Raw genomic sequence first — 19,466 nt, forward strand, 5'->3', positions numbered from 1 at the left:
TTTTAAGGTTCCGGTTATAATTATGTTTAGATTAGGTTTAGGCATTTAGTTATGATGGCTGAGTTTAAGGGTTAGGGCATTATGCTGATGATGATGATCATGATTAGATTATGGTGTCCTCACAGGTATAGAAGTACAGGAGTGTGTGTGTGTGTGTGTGTGTGTGTGTGTGTGTGTGTGTGTGTGTGTGTGTGTGTGTGTGTGTGTGTGTTGGTGATGGGAAGGGTTGAAGGAAAATGGAAGTAAAAGGGAACAAAAGGGAGATGGATGGAGTGCAAATAGCTGAGCTGAATCAAAGAGAAAAAAATAAAAGGCACAGAAAGAGGGAAGTGGGAGTTTTGTTAAGCCGGTGCTTTAACACACCCTTCACAGGTCAAGGGCCAAGCCCCTGGAGTGTGTGTATGTGGATAGCTGTGTTTGCTCCAATAGACATTGCATCTGAATGGTTCTTTGTTAGACTTGTTTCGATTTGCAACTGATACAAAACAGTGTTTGTTGGTTTGATTTGAAGTTTGGGTTTAACGGACACCTTTTTAAATTATATACATCTATCCCAAAAAATGGTGACAAAATCTCTTTTTCAACTTCAAAGCATTTCAAAGGCGCTCATTGAACATGCATCGATTCTGCTGCCTGTTCTTCCTTCATCAACCTACTCGGATTATTGAGTTTTAAGCCAGGGACTCACAGAGATGGAGTGAAAACTCCTTATTGAGTCACTCTGTGTCCTTCTACACTGATTTAGGATCAGATAAACTTACAACAATCTTAATCGCAGCAATTAAGAACTCAGAAGTTGATGGGTTATTTAACATACCTTTCTGTGCGGGCGGAGAGGTGGGCAGCATGGTGGTGAGGGGTCCTCTCTGTTTATGTCCCTCTTCTTAGCTTGGCTGTCCTTCTTTAGCGTCCGAACATAAGAGATTCTCCTTTTGATGCTTCTGTCCTGCTCCTCCACATCTGGTTTTGTTCTGCTTTGTTGGCCCCAGTTCTGACTAGACTGGGTGGGACGTCCCAGGGGTGCAGGTGCTTCCCGCCAACGCGTCTCCAGGTAAACATGAATGCACACACACACAGCAGTGAGCAGAACAACCAAACGCAGCAACAATCCCCGGGTGAGTCGCTCTCTGCCCATGTCTATCCACTAGTATGTCCTTTCTGTATCTCTGGCTCGCCTCAGTCCATCTCAACTAGAACTTTTGTTTTTCCCTTTGCTGTTTCTATCCCATTCTTCTTATTCTTCTTGTTAAAGAGTTCTCCTTCTCTTCTCTTCTCTTCTCTTCTCTTCTCTTCTCTTCTCTTCTCTTCTCTTCTCTTCTCTTCTCTTCTCTTCTCTTCTCTTCTCTTCTCTTCCAGCCTCTCCTTCCCTTCAGGTCCTAAGCCCACCATTTAACCAAGAGCAGTAATGAAACATGTCAAGGACACCTCTGCTCACGAACCATCGCACACGTGTGAGCCTGCATCTTAACCTGAATGATTTTGTGCATGAGGCTCTGCAAACAGATTTAATAGTACATTGTGAGCCGTCCTCTTTAAAAACTTTGGGAACTCCCTCCTTACACTCTCAAGTCCCCGTTTTACCAAATACACGCACGCCCCTTTAATTTGCTTTCTTTTTCTTTTTGTCAGACTCATGTCACACACACAGACACACCCCTCTTTTGCTCTGCCCCCTCCCTCGGGTTTCCTCTCCCGCCCCACAGACTCTCGGGTTACTGTGTAACTCTAGATATGGGCAGGGCCTGCACCACGGGCCCATGCAGGTCCCTCTCAGAATCTGCGAACAAACTGCCGCTCTCACTCATCCCGACAGCTCAGTCAGAATTTTAAGGTTTTTTTGAGCTGCAAGATGTATGAAAATGAGATATGAAAAACATTATTGGGAACATTTGATTTTCACACTGCTCTGAGATTTGCATTGTTGTTTTAGTTCCACAAACATTTTCTTAAAAGGATCAGTTTCTGACCATGTTTCACTTTTTGCTGGTAGCAGTTCTCATTTACCATACTAAAGAAATTGCACTATTTAATCACATTACCCTCTTAGTTTATACGTAGGTAAGTAAGTAAGTAAGTAAGTAAAGTTTTATTTCTATAGCACCTTTCAAAACCTAGGTTATAATCAGCTTTACAAAAGGTAAAAAGGTTAAAAGAACAAAAGAGGAGTACAACACAAAACATTACAACACCCCAAACATTAAAACAGAACAATTAGAGGCATTACTACTCAAAATAGAGCATAGGTGTTTCATCTAGTAGTGTATGCATTCCTGAATGAATTTTCATGTTACAAATCAGTTAGTTCTTGAAATCTCTGGCAACTTGCTGAAACTAACTTCTGTGTTTTATTTTCCTTGGCAATGATTCTCCAAAAATGTATTTGTAAGCCAACACTGGCCTCATTGTATTCTCTAGTTACATCAATAACTTTGTCATTGATTTCCCCCCCAAAGACCACTAAATCTGCCATCATTTATAAACAAATTAATAATCAGAGCTCATTGTGCAGCCCGTTTATTAAATATGTTATTGATATTTTAAACTAAGAGAGGACACACTATTTATCAAGGCGGATTAGTTTTGAATGGAGAAAGGCACCGCTCACAACACTTTCGATTGGATGGAAATTAGGATTTGCCTGGCTTCACAGAGCACCTGACATGGCTAAATCTGAGAGAATAAATGCAGGATATTTAAGACTGCCTTCTTTCTGCTGTTTAGCTTCAATGACTAACTGTTGTGGTTGGCTTATAATTAGCTCTCTTCTGCCCTCTTTGGAAAAAAATAATACTTCCCCTGCCTCTCTAATAATGAGAGCATATAGGTGTATGCATCGGATTAGTATTCTCTGATCAGTGTCGGTTTCAGTTCGTGCAGTGGTGGCCTAAAGGTTAGAGAAGCAAGCTTGTGACCGGGAGGTCGTTGGTTCAATCCCCAGACCGACAGGATAAAATCTGGGTGGGAAAGTGAAAGAGCAGCGCTTGTCCCTCCCTCATTACCACTACTGAGGTGCCCTTGAGCAAGGCCCTTAACCCCAACCGCTCCAGTGGAGCTGCTCAGTGGCCAGCAGATCAGACTGTGGTTGTACTGGGCAGCTTCCAGGTATGAATGTGGAACTGTGTGAATGTGATCAGGGTGTTCCTGCAAAAGAGAGGCTGCCTCTCAGTGAACCTTCCCTGAATAAATAAAGGTTAAATAGAAAAAAAAAAGTTTCACAATCAATTTGGTTTCCAAGGACAATAAACAACAAACATTTGTAAAACAGACATAGTCTTAGAGTGAAACATATTCTATGGACAGAAGATTAACGTTAACATATTCCTGGACATATTGGCTTGCTTTGTTTGTACGCATACAAGTATGCCAGGTTTAAAATACACGTTTAAAGACACAAGAAATAATGTGGTGGTAATTTACAACAGAAATTAGGCTAATAACTCAATAAAACTTGTGCTATGGGTTTTACTAGTTATTGGTTACTCGGCTTTTCCACCTTTAATTTGACGGGACATCTAGGTGAGAAAGGGGAGAGAGGGGGAAGACATTCAGGAAATCGCCACAGGTCGGATTTGAACCCTGGACCACTGCATCAAGGGATAAACCTCCAAGTATACATGCGCCTGCTCTACCCACTGATCCAACCCGGCCACACTCACATATTTGAACTGACTTTTCCTATCCCAGCCAGCTAGCCCAGTCTCCTAACTATCTTTTTTTTGTGATCTTTTTTTTTGCTGTGTAAAATATTATTATTATTATTACTGTAGCAACATGCTCAGTAGTAAGTTGCTCTATTAATCAATCCAATCAAACCGTTGCAGATTTTTTGATTAACATTAACTTCAGAAGTTTTCTGGGATTAAACAGTTCTGACAGTGTATTAATTGCCATCATTTAGTAACACCTAGTTTAGTACTTCAAGACGATTACAAAAGAATCAATGAAATCTATCGAACTCTGTCACTTCTGGGAGATGTGCAGACAATCTCTACTGCCACCCAGTGGTTAGTCATGAACACTTATCACCTCCATGTGGAATAGATTACAACATAAAGTTAGTCTGTGAATGCCTGAAGGGATGTAAGTCAAATAGTAATTGAACTGGTAATGGTACTGAAAGCAATGAGAGGATTAGGAAAGAAGCCTGTTAAACTGACTGAAGATTCATGCAGACATTATTACATTAAGCAGTGCCATGATACATTCATGTTCTGTGATTTTACACGTGTGTGCATGTACAGTACAGTGTGTAGCAATGTTTGCCTGAAGGTGATGCATGACTGTTTCTGTTTTGTGCTTGGACAGAAGACAAAGAAATCCAACTTTTGTGCTAAAAAAATGAGCAAAATTACTCGGAATGTCAGACACATGTTGTTTATCATACACAAAGAGAAACTATGTTTTTGTTGTGGCTTTTTCAGATTGAACACAGGAGATTTTTTCTCTCTCTGTAGACGGCATTTCACATACTGTAATGATTTGTCAGGATTTTGCCAAGATCTGCTGCCACATGGAATGCATTTGTGTTTGGCCTCTCCTCTCCTCTCCTCTCCTCTCCACTCCACTCCACTCCACTCCACTCCTAACTTTGCTCTCCTCCCCTCGACCAACATAAGGTCCAGAAAGTACAGATCATGTCTCCTTGATCTATTGGCTCAGTACAAATATTAGCTGATAATACCCATACTTAGTACAAAAAAAAGTGTCAGAGGCAAAGGACAAAAAGTAAATTGAGCCATGGGAATAAGGAGTGGAGGGTAGAGTGACACGACAATGAACACCGCAACTACAAGAAGAACAGGGTAAATCCAGAATTGAAGCCAATGAGTGTGCATGTGTGATTAAAGGCTATAAAAGGTGAGGTTAAAAGATTAGAAAATTCCTCTTCAGGTTAAAAGTGCACGTGGGATTTACTTGGCACTATCTTGTGAAAAAACAGCTGGTCCTCTGATATGCAGGTTTCACAGCACACCAAGTAAAACTGAATTGAACATGACTAAGATAAGTTACTTTGCTCACTAAAATAAAGGGTTTTTTTTCTGGCTGGAGAACAGCGACGTGGATAAACCTATTGCTTGTTGGGAAGCAACCAGTTGTGACAGGAGCAGGTGAGTGTTAATGTTTGCTTTCAGCACACACACACACACACACACACACACACACACACACACACACACACACACACACACAGTAATGTATTGTGTTGCACACACAGGCACTCTTTAAAACTGTATTTCACTGTAATCCGATCGCAAACAAGAAAACTCCAAAACTTTAATAACACTAAGTCCCAACTAACTCTCAGATTGATTCAGTAACTGCAGACTGAATAATAGTATATACATCTGAGGCCATAAAATATAAAACACATCTGTACAAGCTTCTTTCTTCCACACCTTCAACAAACAATAGAGCGGAACAGGACATGTACAAAAGCAACCGTTCACCCCTTAACAATGATCAGCACCTTTTATCCTCGGTGTCCACATGGCGCTAAGTTTTATCAGCGTTCTCTCAATACCTTACCAATGTTAAAGTCAGCAGAAAGTCAAAACTCAAGCCTTCAAAAAATGGACCAAACTCCAGGGGTCACAAACCTACTGTCAACTTTCTTCTGAATAGATGAAATTACTGATATATCCTATATATTACAAGGAATAGCTTATAATATATAACTAGGCTATAACTAAAATAAATACAATTTTACTGTTTGCAGTGTCTTACACCACTGCCAGTGCCTATCTTACATGTGGAAGATGACAGCTCCACTTGCTCTGTCTGATTTATGGCAACAACATCTGCTTGTGCCATAAATATCCATAATAATCTCCATTTCCTGTGACATACAACATTTTGGCTTCAAAATAAAAGGCCATTTGAAGGCAAGAAAAGGGCTGGTAATTAAACCAGTGTCTCATTAATATTGAATATTGAAAAGCAGACCCTTTGTTAATTTTGAACATTTATAAATTGTCAGTCTGCATAAATCCTTATTTTAAATACACCACTACTGTTTGTTTATTCCCCATTGGACGAACCAGTACAGATGGCGAGTCAGCACGATGGCAAAAGCAAACACTATAACAATTTTTAGTCCTGCTGAATCCAGCCAAGGCAAGGTGCAATAAGTCAACACAGACACAGTTACTGCACATATCAATCATTAATCAAAGCAGGGGTGGCGGGTAATTTAGCCTACCCAAATACTCCATACTGCAATTATGGACAGGCGGCTATCCTTACAGTAACACCGTATTGTGACAATCTGCAGGTTCATTCCCATATTACTCAAAGACATTGAAAGCACCCTCACTTCCCAGAAGCAATCACCACCCAAGTCTCGGTCATGGTTACACCAACACATGTAGCTAAACCTCAACACTAAATCAAACCCACAACACCAAAACCCAGGTAACATAAATGCACACCCAAAACATTAACAGAACATCATTAAAACATACTTAGACTTTGTTTTGAACTACCGTTCAAAACAAAGTCCCATGTGCCTTTGCAGTGCTTCAGCGCAGAGCACAACGTCCTGTCGGCCGTTACAGTATTGTGCACACAACTACGCTAAAGTTAAAGCATTCAAACCCCTGTGTATTCCTTGTATTACCCTACTACTACTTTGTCGCTATGACCACCTTCTCTACCTTTAGCGTTTATTCACGTCTTTTGAATGCGGCTTTGAAGCACTGTGGCCACTCTGTGTTCGTCTGTTGGGTTTGGTTGTCATGATAAGCAATGGCAGTGTTGGGAAAGGGGAATGGGTGATTCGGGAGTGAACTAAAAAAACTAATCAGGCTACATAAAATATATTGATGACAATATCGTAAATTATATTTGTCAACACAAATATGAGCCTGCTACACGTGGAGAGTGACCTCACAGAAAAAGTCAAAGCAGAAGAGATAACTAATGCTTACATGCCAAAAATATTAAACCAGGGTCCAAAAAGGTCTGAATTTACACTTTACTTTACTTCTACGTTTTGAGTATGAAAATGAGCTGAAGTGATTAACCCATTAATTGATTTGCCAAATATATCATGATTGCATCTTCTCAAATTTGAGAAATTGCTGCTTTTCCTTGTCTTAATTAAGAGCAAACTATTTTTGAGGTTTTAACTATTAGCTGGGAAAAAAACAAAGCTATTTGTAGATGTCACTTTAGGCTCCTGGATATTGTAATGGGAATCTATATTTTCTGATGTTACAAATACCAAACTATTCGTTGCCTAATTTAAGAAAATAATGGGCAGATTTATTGATAACAGAAGAAGTTTCAATTATGCTCCAAGCCACAAATATATTGAGATCCACAGCAACGTCAACGAGAAGCTATATACCATATCTAAATCTAAATTAAATGTGCAGTTTTATTTATATTCTTCATGATTCAGACCTCTTGGTGTCAGAGTTTTAAAAGTGAAGATGTTTGTAAAATACATCAACTCCTCTTGGAGAAGAAGGGTAGTCAAGACCCCTCCTGTTCTCGTTAATGGACAATGAATATGGTCATTAGATGCATCCCTGGTTTAGAGTGAGTGAAACAAAGGGAAAGAGGGTAGCATTTTGTTGGTTAAAAGATTAAACTATGGCCTTGTAATGATTATGAATTTAGCAGCTCATTGCCAATGTATTCTTAAGTGCCAGGCATATTTACAGCAGCTGCTTGTTTCATTGGCTTTTGAGAAGGTTGATCCTGACAAGGCTAACACCTCAGAAGAGTATGGCTCCATGATGTCAGAGGCCCAGTGTTGCCATTTGGCAGTCTATTTACAACATAATAAACTGCTTCTAGACTGATACCGTCAACATCACTATATTAGAGCTAGTCAGGCTGGGATTAGGCCAACAACTTTAGTTTAAATGTGCTGTATTCAATCATAATAACCTGGCTTATACTGAGACAACACTTTACATGATTGCTCCATTGTATGGGAATGTGTGATGTCATCAAGGGCCCATTTGACTTCAAGGGCCAGTTGCTGTCAGAAAATTTAGGACAATTGAAATGGTTTATTTTAATTCAACTAAAAAAATAAAATAAACGGAAATTAATTAATTAACACAGCTCCAAAACATCATCATCTTGTGTGTGTGTGTGTGTGTGTGTGTGTGTGTGTGTGTGTGTGTGTGTGTGTGTGTGTGTGTGTGTGTGTGTGTGTGCGTGCGTGGGTGCGTGGGTGCGCCCCTCCTACGTCCTACCCTCGTTCAGCTCCGTGAAAGCCACAGTTGATTATTTTACGTTGAAGCGCTCAGGATCCGCTGCCCGAGACAGCCTGGGAGAGAGACGCTCCGGGAGCCTCGACGCACAAACTCACCGTCCGAAAATGACCGTAGAAAGAATATTCGACGAGCTCGGACATTTCAATAGGTATCAAAGATTCACAAAGTTATCATATTTCACGTGTTATGTAAATTAATTCGGGTTATTTTGTAGAATCATCAACTGCCAGTTGAGTAGCTTTGGAATTAACTTCTCAACGTCTAAAGATATTTCTATTCAACGTTACAAATGCGTTTTTGAAGACAAAACACTAATAGGCTAACTAAAAGAGAGCTCAGTCTCTCCAGCATTTCATTACTTGTGCAGAATGCCGTTAGATCATTTTATCATGTATTTATACCACATCTAAATGCTCACTGAGGGGCGAGTCTTCACCTCAGAGGAACTTGTGGGTCCTCTTTTTAGATTTTTGAATTCTCTCTCTCTCTCTCTCTCTCTCTCTCTCTCTCTCTCTCTCTCTCTCTGAAGTCCATGATTAGTCCCATTTTCTTTCTTTTTAGAAAAGTTAAAAATGCCAGAATGTAACTATTTTCCAATTTTTTCAGTTTATCCCTTAAAGTGAAAAAATGCTGAATTAATGTAATTACATGTCAAATATAATATATACACTGATCACGCTATTATTATTATTATTATTATTATTATTCAGTAGGTTTTATTTTCCATCTTTATTTTTTCATCTCATCATATCTTATTATTATTATTATTAAGTGTTTTGTTTCTATCTTATTTTGATTTGATTATGGCATTCTATCCCTGTTTTTCAATTCAGTTCGTTCTGTCATGTCGTTACCTTATTGTAAAGCACTCCTTATTATATGAAAGTTGCTATACAAATAGAAATATCATTTCACTTGTCCAACATGGTCCAGCTTGTCTCAGCTGTTAAATGGGAGAGCTAAATGATTGCTGCCAAATCACTTATCTCCTTTTCAGCTCTGGTGTCAGCATATGTTTAATGCATTTTCTTTCTCTCAGATATCAGGCATGTCTTTACTTTGCAGCAGTCTTCCAGGCCATAGCCTGTGGGATCCACTACCTGGCCTCTGTCTTCTTAGTGCAGACGCCAAACTTTGTGTGCAGCGTGCCCGGCAACATCACCGATGTCCTATACGGTAACCTGACGGGATTTAGTTTGGAAGACATCCTGCCAATCTTCAAGTCAGACACTGGGCCCTTGGTGGTGAGGACGGCTGAAGGAGAACAGTGGGAGCTCAGCCGGTGCCGCTGCACCCTGCGCATTAACCCCAAAAACTTTACATACGACTTTGATGGAAACAAAACAGTGAAAGCCTGCGATGGGAACTTTGTTTACGACCTCACTGAAATTCACCAAAGCATAGTGACGGACTGGGACTTGGTTTGTGAGAACGAGTGGCTGGCCAAGATGTGCCAGCCCACCTTCATGCTGGGGGTACTGGTTGGAGCGCTGGTGTTTGGAGACATTGCTGACAGGTAAGCAGGGGATGGAGGATCAGGGAGAAGGGGTGGGTAACGTCTTGCAAAATGTGTATTTACACAGGACGAGGCAAATTATGTCATGTAAGTCACATGAAGTAGAGTTTCACCAAATAAGGAAGTTCTTTTCACGTGTGCATGGAAACAAGAGCACAGAGTCAAGTGGCTGTAAGAACCTTTATAATCCTTTGCAGTCATAACTTCAGGAGACATCGTTGCAGTTCTGCCTCATTACTGTCATCTCTCATGCTCAGTGGTTGATATGTGAGCACAGGACTGGTTTGTTTATCAAGCATGGAGGCATAAAGCATGTGGGAGAGGGATGATGAGAGTGACAGTCACGCAGGAAAAGTGGATAGTTGGTGTGGATGATGGGATTGAGGGACGAGAGCAGCATTTAGAAGTAGGACTTCTGATAAAATCAGTCGAGGACACTTGCTTTGATGTCGGCCAACCATAAGGTAAGGATAAAGTGCTGATGGCAGTGGTTATCAAGGCCTGCCTTGTTCCTTGCTCCTGCCCAGGACAAGAAGATCTCCATCCTTTGCCCCAAGTTCTTATGTGACTCACATTTCAAATTTCTTTTGGTGTTGGCAGCCCTGGTAGTTAGTATGGATCATCACACCTCACTGTATCACTGTCTTGTGTTTTTATCCATGGTCTTTTCCATTATGACTAATGGGTGAATGCCTTTATGGGCTTAACATTGTCAGAGGTCAAGTTTTGCCTGTTAATGGCTGTATAAGTTACATCAAGTAGTCAAAGAGGTGCTGGAGCATCTCTTCCATGTTCAATGCAAAGTGTCATCCCATGTTTATGTTCTATTCACAGAGCTGGAAATTATTGCCGTTAGATATTGTACTGGTAGAATTGAGGCAAATCTGTAAGGTATGTGACGAAAGGTATTCGTCACACAATGCTGGAATATTATGATTTGTTTACTACCGAAAGCAGAACTTCAGTGACTTAAACAAATTACAAACCTTTTGTGTCAACTTTATTCAAATATGTAAAATATGCCATGCAATGCCTACATCAAAATGTTGGTCTGGTACAATCATACCTTGATTTAATACATTGCTTACCTATTAACTCAGTTTCTTTATCTCTCTGTCTCTCTCTTTCACCCTCTCTCTGTTTCTCTACCTGCATTGGGTGTCTCTCTCCTCCAGAGTTGGTCGTGTGAGGATCCTGATGTTCACCAGCCTCTGTCAGTTTGGGTTTGGGGTGTCTGTAGCATTTTCTGGAAACTATTATTTCTTTCTGGTGCTCCGCTTCCTCCTTGCCATGGTGAGTTCAGCGTGTGTATGTACTGCTTTTTTTGGTTGTTTATCCTTGTGTGTCTGTGTTCTTGCATGCCATGGTTGGTGCAATTTGGCGAAATGACAAATCAATTTCCATGGAATGATAATAAGAGCATACCTAAAGAAAGTAGTCAGGTGAGCAACTGTGATATGAATTTCCAGTACATTTCCAGAGACCTCAAACTTAGTTGATAAAGTTATCCACCAGTGTGAAATTGCATTTTGCAAAACAATTTCGAATCACTGAAAATAAAAAAGTCTCTGTTAACACTATTAATGCTTGCACCCAAAGCCAGTATGGGACAAGGGAGGTGCCCTACTTGCTACTTTCTGCTTGAAAACAAGCATGCTTCTTCAGGTTCATCATGTGTCCAACAATCTCTTAACCAATCTCTTCTGTTCTCTATGAATACCACCTCCTGTTAGTCATATTGCAGTGACGCCAACATGTAAAACAAAGCAAGATGTTACTTCCAGCTATGTATAATAAGAACATAACTGTGTAACTTTATCTGTATATACATATATATATATATATATTTCTGCCCTCTTGGGAGTAAAGTATTTACCCAAATCTGCTTTGAAAAATCATTTACATTCATATAAAACAAGGGAATGCAAGACATTTGCAGACCATAATCTCTTTTACATGTACTGTAAATTGATGTAATGTAAACTGATAGAGATTTAAAGTGCATGATGTATTTTTCTGCATGTCAAGCATACATCTCTGTGTATATATCAATATAGTTTATGCATTTACATTTGCATCTGAGTTCAGTTGGGGTAAATACCTAAAATGTAAACATTGAATTTCATCTTACAAATTAAATCAGGTCCTATACTGGTCCTAAGCTCTGCTGGTTTGTGCAACTCAAAGATTAACAATTGTAGAGCAAGTGTCTTTAATGTGTCTTAATGTCTGTATGTTTATGTGTGTGCACAATGGTGTTTTTGTGTACAGGGTAATAGATAATATGTGCATGAAACAACATGTTTACAAGGCAAAGGAAGTGAGTCATTACGGTTAGGATTAGTCCAAAGTTGTGCTGAAAGAGCCCTTACAGTTTGTTAACCGTTTCACTCCTCTCTGTCTTCTAACCGCCTCCCCCCCAGTCCTCCCCAAACCTCCCCAGCCACAGCTGTTGTTTTCACATAGAATGAAACTCTCAGCTAGTGAAGGCTCATACTGCAGAGCAGCAAACCTGCTTACTGCCATATCTATTACATTGAAAAAAAAAAAAAAAGCATTTAGCTTTATTCCATAGTTGCTTATTATGGCTGCGGTGGCAGCTGTTCAGTAAATGTTTTAAATGATATGTGGCCTAAAGGAAAGACAAGCACCATTTAAAATCCTTAACAACCAGACACTGTGACACTCTGTGGTACACTCATGTATATTAAACTATTGTTTTTCCTTTTATTCATGTCCCTCCTTTCCTCCTACCTATCTTTGCGTTTGCCAGGTGTCTAGTGGCTACCTCGTGGTGGTCTTTGTCTACGTCACAGAGTTCACTGGCATCAAGGTGCGCACATGGACTTCTATGCACGTGCATGCTGCCTTTGCTGTCGGCATCATGGTGGTGGCTCTGACTGGTTACCTGGTGCGGGTCTGGTGGATCTACCAGATCATCCTCTCCACATGCACCTCGCCCTTCCTGCTCCTTTGCTGGAAGTTCCCTGAAACGCCTTTTTACTTGATGGCCAAGGGCCGCTACAAGGAAACTCAGACCCTGCTGGACGCGATAGCCCGCTTCAACGGCCTTGAATGCCGGCTGAAGGTGCAGGAGCTTCTGGAACCAGAGGAGAGAGAGAACGGCAAAGCTCTGCTGGAGGAGGCAGAGCAGCGGCCATCGCAGTCTGAGAAGAAGCTGTCCATCCTGGATCTGTTTGGCAGCTGGAGGATGGCGAGCCGTACATGCACAGTGTGGGCCATCTGGTTCATCGGCAGCCTGGGCTACTACGTTTTCTCTTTGGGCTCAGTCAACCTAGGAGGAAACCAGTATGTTAACCTCTTCCTGGCTGGTAAGTGATTGGCTGATGTGTGAATGTGCATGAAAAAAGGAGGAAAATAGTAGTAATGACACTGCAAAACTAACTAGCATCCTGCTTAGGTCATCCAATTGTAGATTTGTTTGTACATGCATTGTTGACAGCTGTATTACATCACAACATGTGTGGGTTTTAAATGCAGAGTGGGTTTGTCTGTGCGTTTCTTTCTTTTTAAAGATAATTTTTTGGGGGCATTTTTAGGCCTTTATTTTCACAGGACAGATGAATACGTGGAAAGGGAGAGAGATGGGGAATGACATGCAGCAAAGGCCCGCAGGTCGGTGTCAAACCCACGGCCGCTGCATCGGGGAGTAAACCTCTATATATGTGCACCTGCTCTACCAACTGAGCTAACCTGGCCACATCTGTGCGTTTCTTTATTTTTTTTAGTGTGCCTGTAGTGAAGCTGTTTACCAAGTTGAACAGGATTTAAAACTGTTTGCAGAATCTAAGCGTTAACACTTAACTCTGTTCGTAATATTTGTGGTGTACGTTTTAAAATAATATGTTCATCTATATTAGTTAGGATAATATGATGTCGTTGGGAAGGCAGCGAGATGATTTCTGTTCTACAGTTTGGCTTTGTTAACGTCTCTTGTTTTTGGTAACTTAGCAGGTCAAATTAGCCTGTGAGCAACTACAGTAAAATAATAGCTCTCCATCTGCGGGCTTAATAGTTTGTGTTTTTTTCATCTGATAAAAAAAATAAGATTTCCACTGTAAAGAAAAAAGGTTAACAAATCAAGAAATGATGTACTGCTCATGTTATACTATTTTGAATGCATGGGGGTTTCCCAGGCAAATATCATTTCTCACAAATGCACATCTCAAATACTACGTTTGGTACTTATAATGTCTGGGGATGACATTTTATGAATTCAGCAGATGAAATCCTTTGTTTTTTTTCCCTCTTCATACAACAGAAAACACTGATTTAATGTGCTGCCTTTACAATGCCCAGCAGGACCATTCATAATCCCCACTAATGTGGAGCACATTTTAGGAAGCTGAGGTACACCAGTATTGCAGATGCCGGTTATTTAGCTGTCCTAGATAGAAACTGTCTCTGTGTCATTGTGTCAGTGTGTCAGTGCCATGATAACCTCTGACCGACCACTGCTGTGATTGGCTGTTTACAGGTGCAGTGGAGCTCCCCTCTTATTTGGTTGGCTGCTTTGCAATGGACCGGATTGGCAGGAAGAAGACTTGTGCCCCAGCTCTGCTCCTGGCCGGGGTCGCTTGTTTGCTCATCATTGTGGTACCTGCTGTACGTACTGAGAGAGAGAGAGAGAGAGAGAGAGAGAGTGTGTGTGTGTGTGTGTGTGTGTGTGTTTGTTGGTATTGTTAAATCTTAAAGTATTATAATTCATGTTGTTGCATACTTAGATGCATCATCAACACTATTATTACTTTGGGGTTATAAAACTACATGCTCCAAAACAATTTTAGAAGCTCCATAAACAGAAATCATAAACAAGAATTATGTTACAAACTTTTCATACATATTTGACCCCAAATGTAGAGGAATTGGCCATATGACATTCAAATCATGTCAATCAATCTCTGAACATTATCTTTCAATGAAAACCAGAAAGAAGAATAAGATAACCTTAATATAGGGCTCTGTTACAATCTGTCTGGACCACTAAATCTCGAGTTTACTGTCCGTTACCCTGGGTCGTTTGACCACTGTTATGTTGAACCCTGATATACGACACACACAGGCAGTTCCCAGTATGTGTGCTCTGAGCTCTGACCCAAATGACCAGCTTGGTAAGCTACATGGACAAATATACCTTTCCTTAGCAAACATGCCATAGTCTCTACTCTCTAACATAACTAAGTATGACAATGACAAGTTTTGCAATGGATAGAAGTGTTAAGAAACACTTGAATGAATAAGTAGAATACATGAACTCTTAGTGACGGGACTAAGGTCTGAACCTGATACTTTCACTAAACTTGGCATTTGTATACATTCTATAGATCTTTCAATAGATCATAGCACAATGTACTCTTCTGTTCTGGGCCTGGGTTTCTTTCCCTACTTGTTGAGCAAGTTTCTTCATAAGTTTCTGAAGATTTATAATGCAATGCTTGCAGTCAAAACATCAGTCTGTCTCAGGAAGTACTGGTAACTGTCGTGGCTACTCTGAGTGGTCTTGCTTTTGAATGCTGTGCTTGTCTACATAACTAAACTGTACTGTATTAGTGAGGGAGTTACAGTTATAGCTCTCTCTCATGCCTAACTTTTATACTTACTACAGTGGCTTTACTTAACCTCTTATCAGTATTTTGTCAAAATGTAACCATTATATGTTTTACTAAGCACTACATACTGTTAACACACAATTATAGATTTTCAGCAAATCTTGCATTTGCACTTAATAGAAATAAGATTACCGGTGTTCAGGCTCAGAGAGGACAGGATGCTGTTTCCATGCAAGCAGCCCTGTGTGTGTCATATGGCTACATATGTTGCATACTGTGAGTACCATGCAAACACACCATACAACTGCTTACCACCAAAGATGTGAGATTAATTAATTAATAGATAAAATGATAAACAACATGTCCTTACATCAGTACAGCCAAATATAAAGATTGTTGCTTTCAGTTTAAAAATAGCTCATTTGGATTTAGATCACTTCACACAGCCCCCTTCTTCTCTCTAACCCTGTGTATTTTTAGTTTTGGCCAGGTGTTGTTGTCTGTATCTCTTGCATCCACAGTCTCTGGTTGCATCATAGCAACAGACTTATAATTTTCAGGTTTTTGTAAGAGAAGCACTAGAGCTTTCGAGATCACAGCTCACTTTCCAAGAACATTTTTCACAAGTACATGTAGTACACAATCACACACACACACACACACACACACACACACACACATTCAAATATGTGTAAAAGCCATGCAGGACTCAATTATAATATGCATGAAATAAATGAATGTACAAATATAAAACACTCCCATTCCCATTCCATTAAATATGTGCCCACACAGATGTAAAATCAATATAGTATCTACAGTATATCTACACTGTCTTTGAATATATATATATATATATATATATATATAAAGAGAGAGAGAGAGAGAGAGAGAGAGAGAGAGATAGAGATAGATAGAGATATATAATCTTATAATCTTATCTTCACTTTATTAGATCACTTATGAGAAAATGTGATAAAATAGTTCAAAATCAAGTCAGCATGGAGTGCTGTGAGAGAGTCTGTGCTCTCTATTAGTTGAGTCAGAGGTAAAATGAAACGTCTGAAGGTCAAAGGTCAAGTGTTCAAGTAATGGTCAAATTATTTGTGTATATGATGAAATCGGCAAACATCTTTTGCAGGCTAAAGGTTATTACAGTGATTTTTGCCCTGCAGAAGAAAATGATGTGCAAAATTTGCAAACCAAAGTTTACTTTACTATGAACCATGGGGAAACCATGGGAAGTCCTTGTTTCACACTGTCCAACTGACTTCTTTAATCCTTTTCCATAGGACATCGAGGCACTGGCCATCGCTCTCTGTATGACAGGGAAGTTTGCCATCGCCATTGCATTTGGTCTCATCTACCTGTACACCTGTGAGCTTTACCCAACCATCATCAGGTAAGAGCAAACAGGGAGTTCAAATCATACACAAACAAAGAAAACACATTTTTGTTTACATTCATTATAGCCATTTTCCACTTTTAAAGCATCACCTATTGTTAGAGTATTAACAATAAGGAAAGATAAATAATCCAGGAAGAAAGAGTTATGACTGGCATTAACATTGTATGTTTACCCCTTTCCACAGAATATAATTATGGGCACATTAAAGTTGCCAGTCCAGTGTCTTTTTATGTCAGTCATACCAGTGTTTTATGCACAGCTGCAGATATGATATACTTCACAAGTAATGTTGCTTTTCAGTAATTGATTCTTGTTCATATTGGTGGTGGTAGGCCTCATGTCTGTACCCTGACGTCACTAAGTCTGTCTTCTTTAATGTTGCTGACTTTGTGTATGATCTCCCTTTAGGTCTCTGGCAGTGGGTAGTGGTAGTACAATGTGCCGTGTTGGCAGTGTGGTGGCCCCCTTCTGCGTGTACCTGGCTGATGTCTGGACCTACCTACCTCAGGTATTATTTAATGTTTAATTACCTTGTCCCTTCTATCAATTTGCACCCTGTTCACATTTGTCATAGTTTATTTACACGGGTATCCTGGCAACAAAACAATTTTTCTTATTGTGATCCCTGTGTAGCTCATCGTGGGAATCCTGGCATTCATTATCGGAGTGCTGACATTGTTGTTGCCTGAGACCCTGGGCAGACCTCTAACAACTACTTTGGAAGAGGCTGAAGCTCTGGGACGCGAGCCCAGCAAGAAGAACTCAGCCCTGGGCAATAAAGATGCTGAGGACAGGATGTAGGTGAACCAACATGAAGCCAAGGCCTGAATTGTATGCTACTGGAAAACCAGAGAGACTGACGCACAGAGAAGCTTTGGACAAAAAAGAAATGAAGGAAAGAGAGAGGAGGGGACAGCTGCCAAAAACTAAAATAGTAACAGCATTGATTTTGTGGCTTGTTGAAAAGAAATGGAAAAATGTGATGTGTTTGTTGACATTTCTTCTGCAAGTGGCCAACATTTCAGTTATTTAAGGGTCCTGAGACATTACACAAACTGTGTATTATTATCTAAACTGCTTCAGTAGGTCAAAGTTGTACCACAAAATGTGATGGATGTTTACAAAGGACTGTTTGAGTGACAATTGAACTGTTTGCGTTTGTTTTCTTTTTCAAATTAGTATAGCTATCCTGTTTGTTTTTTAAACGTGTATGATCTCAGCAATGAACTTTGTGAATACAACATTGTTGGTAGGACAGATCGCTAAAACTGCAAAAATAAGACCTAAGTTGTATTAAACTGGAATTATTTTTTTAAAGGAAGTGAGCATGAGTATGCACTGTGATTTAGTTACTTCTCTGAAACAGTAATCATAAGTATAGAACATGGCTGGGCCTCTATTTCTGGAACATATAGTATTGAAGCATGCAGAGTATGTTTTTCTAAGTGCCTTAGTTTTCATTTTAAAGTCACCGTTTTATTATCTTTAACTCTATTTTTATTTTTATTTTTTAAATCTCAGGGCATCTAGTTTTAGATATCACTGTGAAATAATATAGAGTAATACTACATTACAATCATGGTCAAGAGTCAAGATGTGATCTCCAAATGTTTGGACCAAAGACAGGAATGATCCCTTACAGTGTGGAGATGTATTCACCTGCTTTGCAATGTTGTAGTACACTACTAATATGTTTTTGTTTCATGACAATCAACTGATATTCTAACAGTGACGACAAACAGTAGGTGACGAAAGTGCTCAGGTTCAGTATTCAATTCTGAACAGCTCTAGAATCAAGAGTATGATTTTTTGTATGAATAGTTTGTTTTATTTCTTTATGGACAAATAAATAAAATGGCCAACACTGAGGTTGTTGGCCTCTTCTTTACTACACTTTTCAATTCTGTCTTGTTGCCAATGAATGCCATTGCAATTTAAAAGTCCTCCACCTCCTCCTCTTCCTCCTCCTCCGTCAACAGTTCAACCTGGTGCTGGAAAAGTAGGGAATCTATTTTTATCATACCAAGAATATAGAGCAGGTCTGGGACCAGCCCACCAACACAAACAGCTTCCTATTTACCAGTGCAGAGGAGGTCCCCACTGCACCCCACCACCCAGCACATGAACAAACCCTCTGTGTTCAACTTTGGAGTAAAAAAAATCTCAGCAGATGCATGACCAGTGTACAGTGTATGTCTGTGGATGGAAAAACTGAACTTCATTTGAACCTTAACAGCCAGGCTGTTAACTTCCAGTTCTGTCATGATACTGATGTCCCAAGTAGTGTGTGGTTATTGGACACCATGGAGAGAAGATTATGTCAGGAATTCCCCATCTGTGTGTGCCTGCCTGCCTGCCTGCCTGCTTGCCTGCCTGCCTGCCTGCTTGCATTTTGAGGAAATGTAACAAAAGATTGATCGTGACATTGCAGGCTAAAACCAGCTGACTGTGCAGGCTGATTAATTTTGAAACAGCAATGGCCAATCGGGTAACTCACTCCCTCACTCTCTCACTCAGGGACAGACTCAACGACTGACTTTTGGCCCTCCTCAGGTTCAGCCAAAAAAGTAATAGCATAGTATGCCATAAAAATGTCATAGTATAGTATGGCATGAAAAAGTAATAGTATAATATGTCATAAAGAGTCATAGTATAGTATGGCATAAAAAAGCTATTGCATAGTATGTCATATAAATATTATAAAAAAAATATCATAGTATAGTATGTTATAAAAAAGTAATAAT

The 19,466-nt window shown here is 39.9% G+C and overlaps 2 protein-coding genes across 6 annotated transcripts in view; one reads left to right on the forward strand and one right to left on the reverse strand.

The window, feature by feature from the left end:
- The window catches only part of mettl24 (methyltransferase like 24), a 31,531-nt gene extending 30,172 nt beyond the window's left edge, over positions 1 to 1,359 (reverse strand). For both annotated transcript variants that reach the window (XM_039781453.1, XM_039781452.1), the window contains exon 1: positions 818 to 1,359. In XM_039781453.1, the coding sequence (XP_039637387.1) occupies positions 818 to 1,135 (318 nt within the window). In that variant the 5' untranslated portion in view covers positions 1,136 to 1,359. The remainder of the gene's footprint in view (positions 1 to 817) is intronic.
- Positions 1,360 to 3,600: 2,241 nt separating this feature from the next.
- slc22a16 (solute carrier family 22 member 16) lies at positions 3,601 to 18,623 on the forward strand. Of its 4 annotated transcripts, none has more exons than XM_039781448.1 (9): positions 3,601 to 4,802; positions 5,050 to 5,108; positions 9,297 to 9,747; positions 10,923 to 11,040; positions 12,521 to 13,079; positions 14,246 to 14,373; positions 16,607 to 16,716; positions 17,131 to 17,230; positions 17,356 to 18,623. In XM_039781448.1, exons 1-9 carry the CDS (start codon positions 4,774 to 4,776, stop codon positions 17,521 to 17,523), a joined length of 1,722 nt encoding a protein of 573 aa, XP_039637382.1. In that variant the 5' UTR covers positions 3,601 to 4,773; the 3' UTR covers positions 17,524 to 18,623. The 4 variants fall into 4 exon arrangements, with proteins under 4 accessions (XP_039637382.1, XP_039637381.1, XP_039637383.1 ...); XM_039781447.1 differs by having other exon boundaries at positions 5,055 to 5,108; positions 9,271 to 9,747; XM_039781449.1 differs by lacking the exons at positions 3,601 to 4,802; positions 5,050 to 5,108 and adding an exon at positions 8,138 to 8,379 and having other exon boundaries at positions 9,271 to 9,747.
- The last annotated feature ends 843 nt before the right edge of the window (positions 18,624 to 19,466 follow it).

The sequence above is a fragment of the Perca fluviatilis genome, chromosome 18, assembly GCF_010015445.1.
Source record: "Perca fluviatilis chromosome 18, GENO_Pfluv_1.0, whole genome shotgun sequence".
Classification (NCBI taxonomy): domain Eukaryota; kingdom Metazoa; phylum Chordata; class Actinopteri; order Perciformes; family Percidae; genus Perca; species Perca fluviatilis.

Excerpts from the sequence above, each read along its gene's own strand:
- slc22a16 (XM_039781446.1), top strand. The coding sequence starts at position 9,182 with ATGGGAGAGCTAAATGATTGCTGCCAAATCACTTATCTCCTTTTCAGC. Across the intron at positions 9,748-10,922 it reads TTTGGAGACATTGCTGACAG|AGTTGGTCGTGTGAGGATCC; the intron begins GTAAGCAGGGGA and ends TCTCTCCTCCAG. Across the intron at positions 14,374-16,606 it reads TCATCATTGTGGTACCTGCT|GACATCGAGGCACTGGCCAT; the intron begins GTACGTACTGAG and ends CCTTTTCCATAG.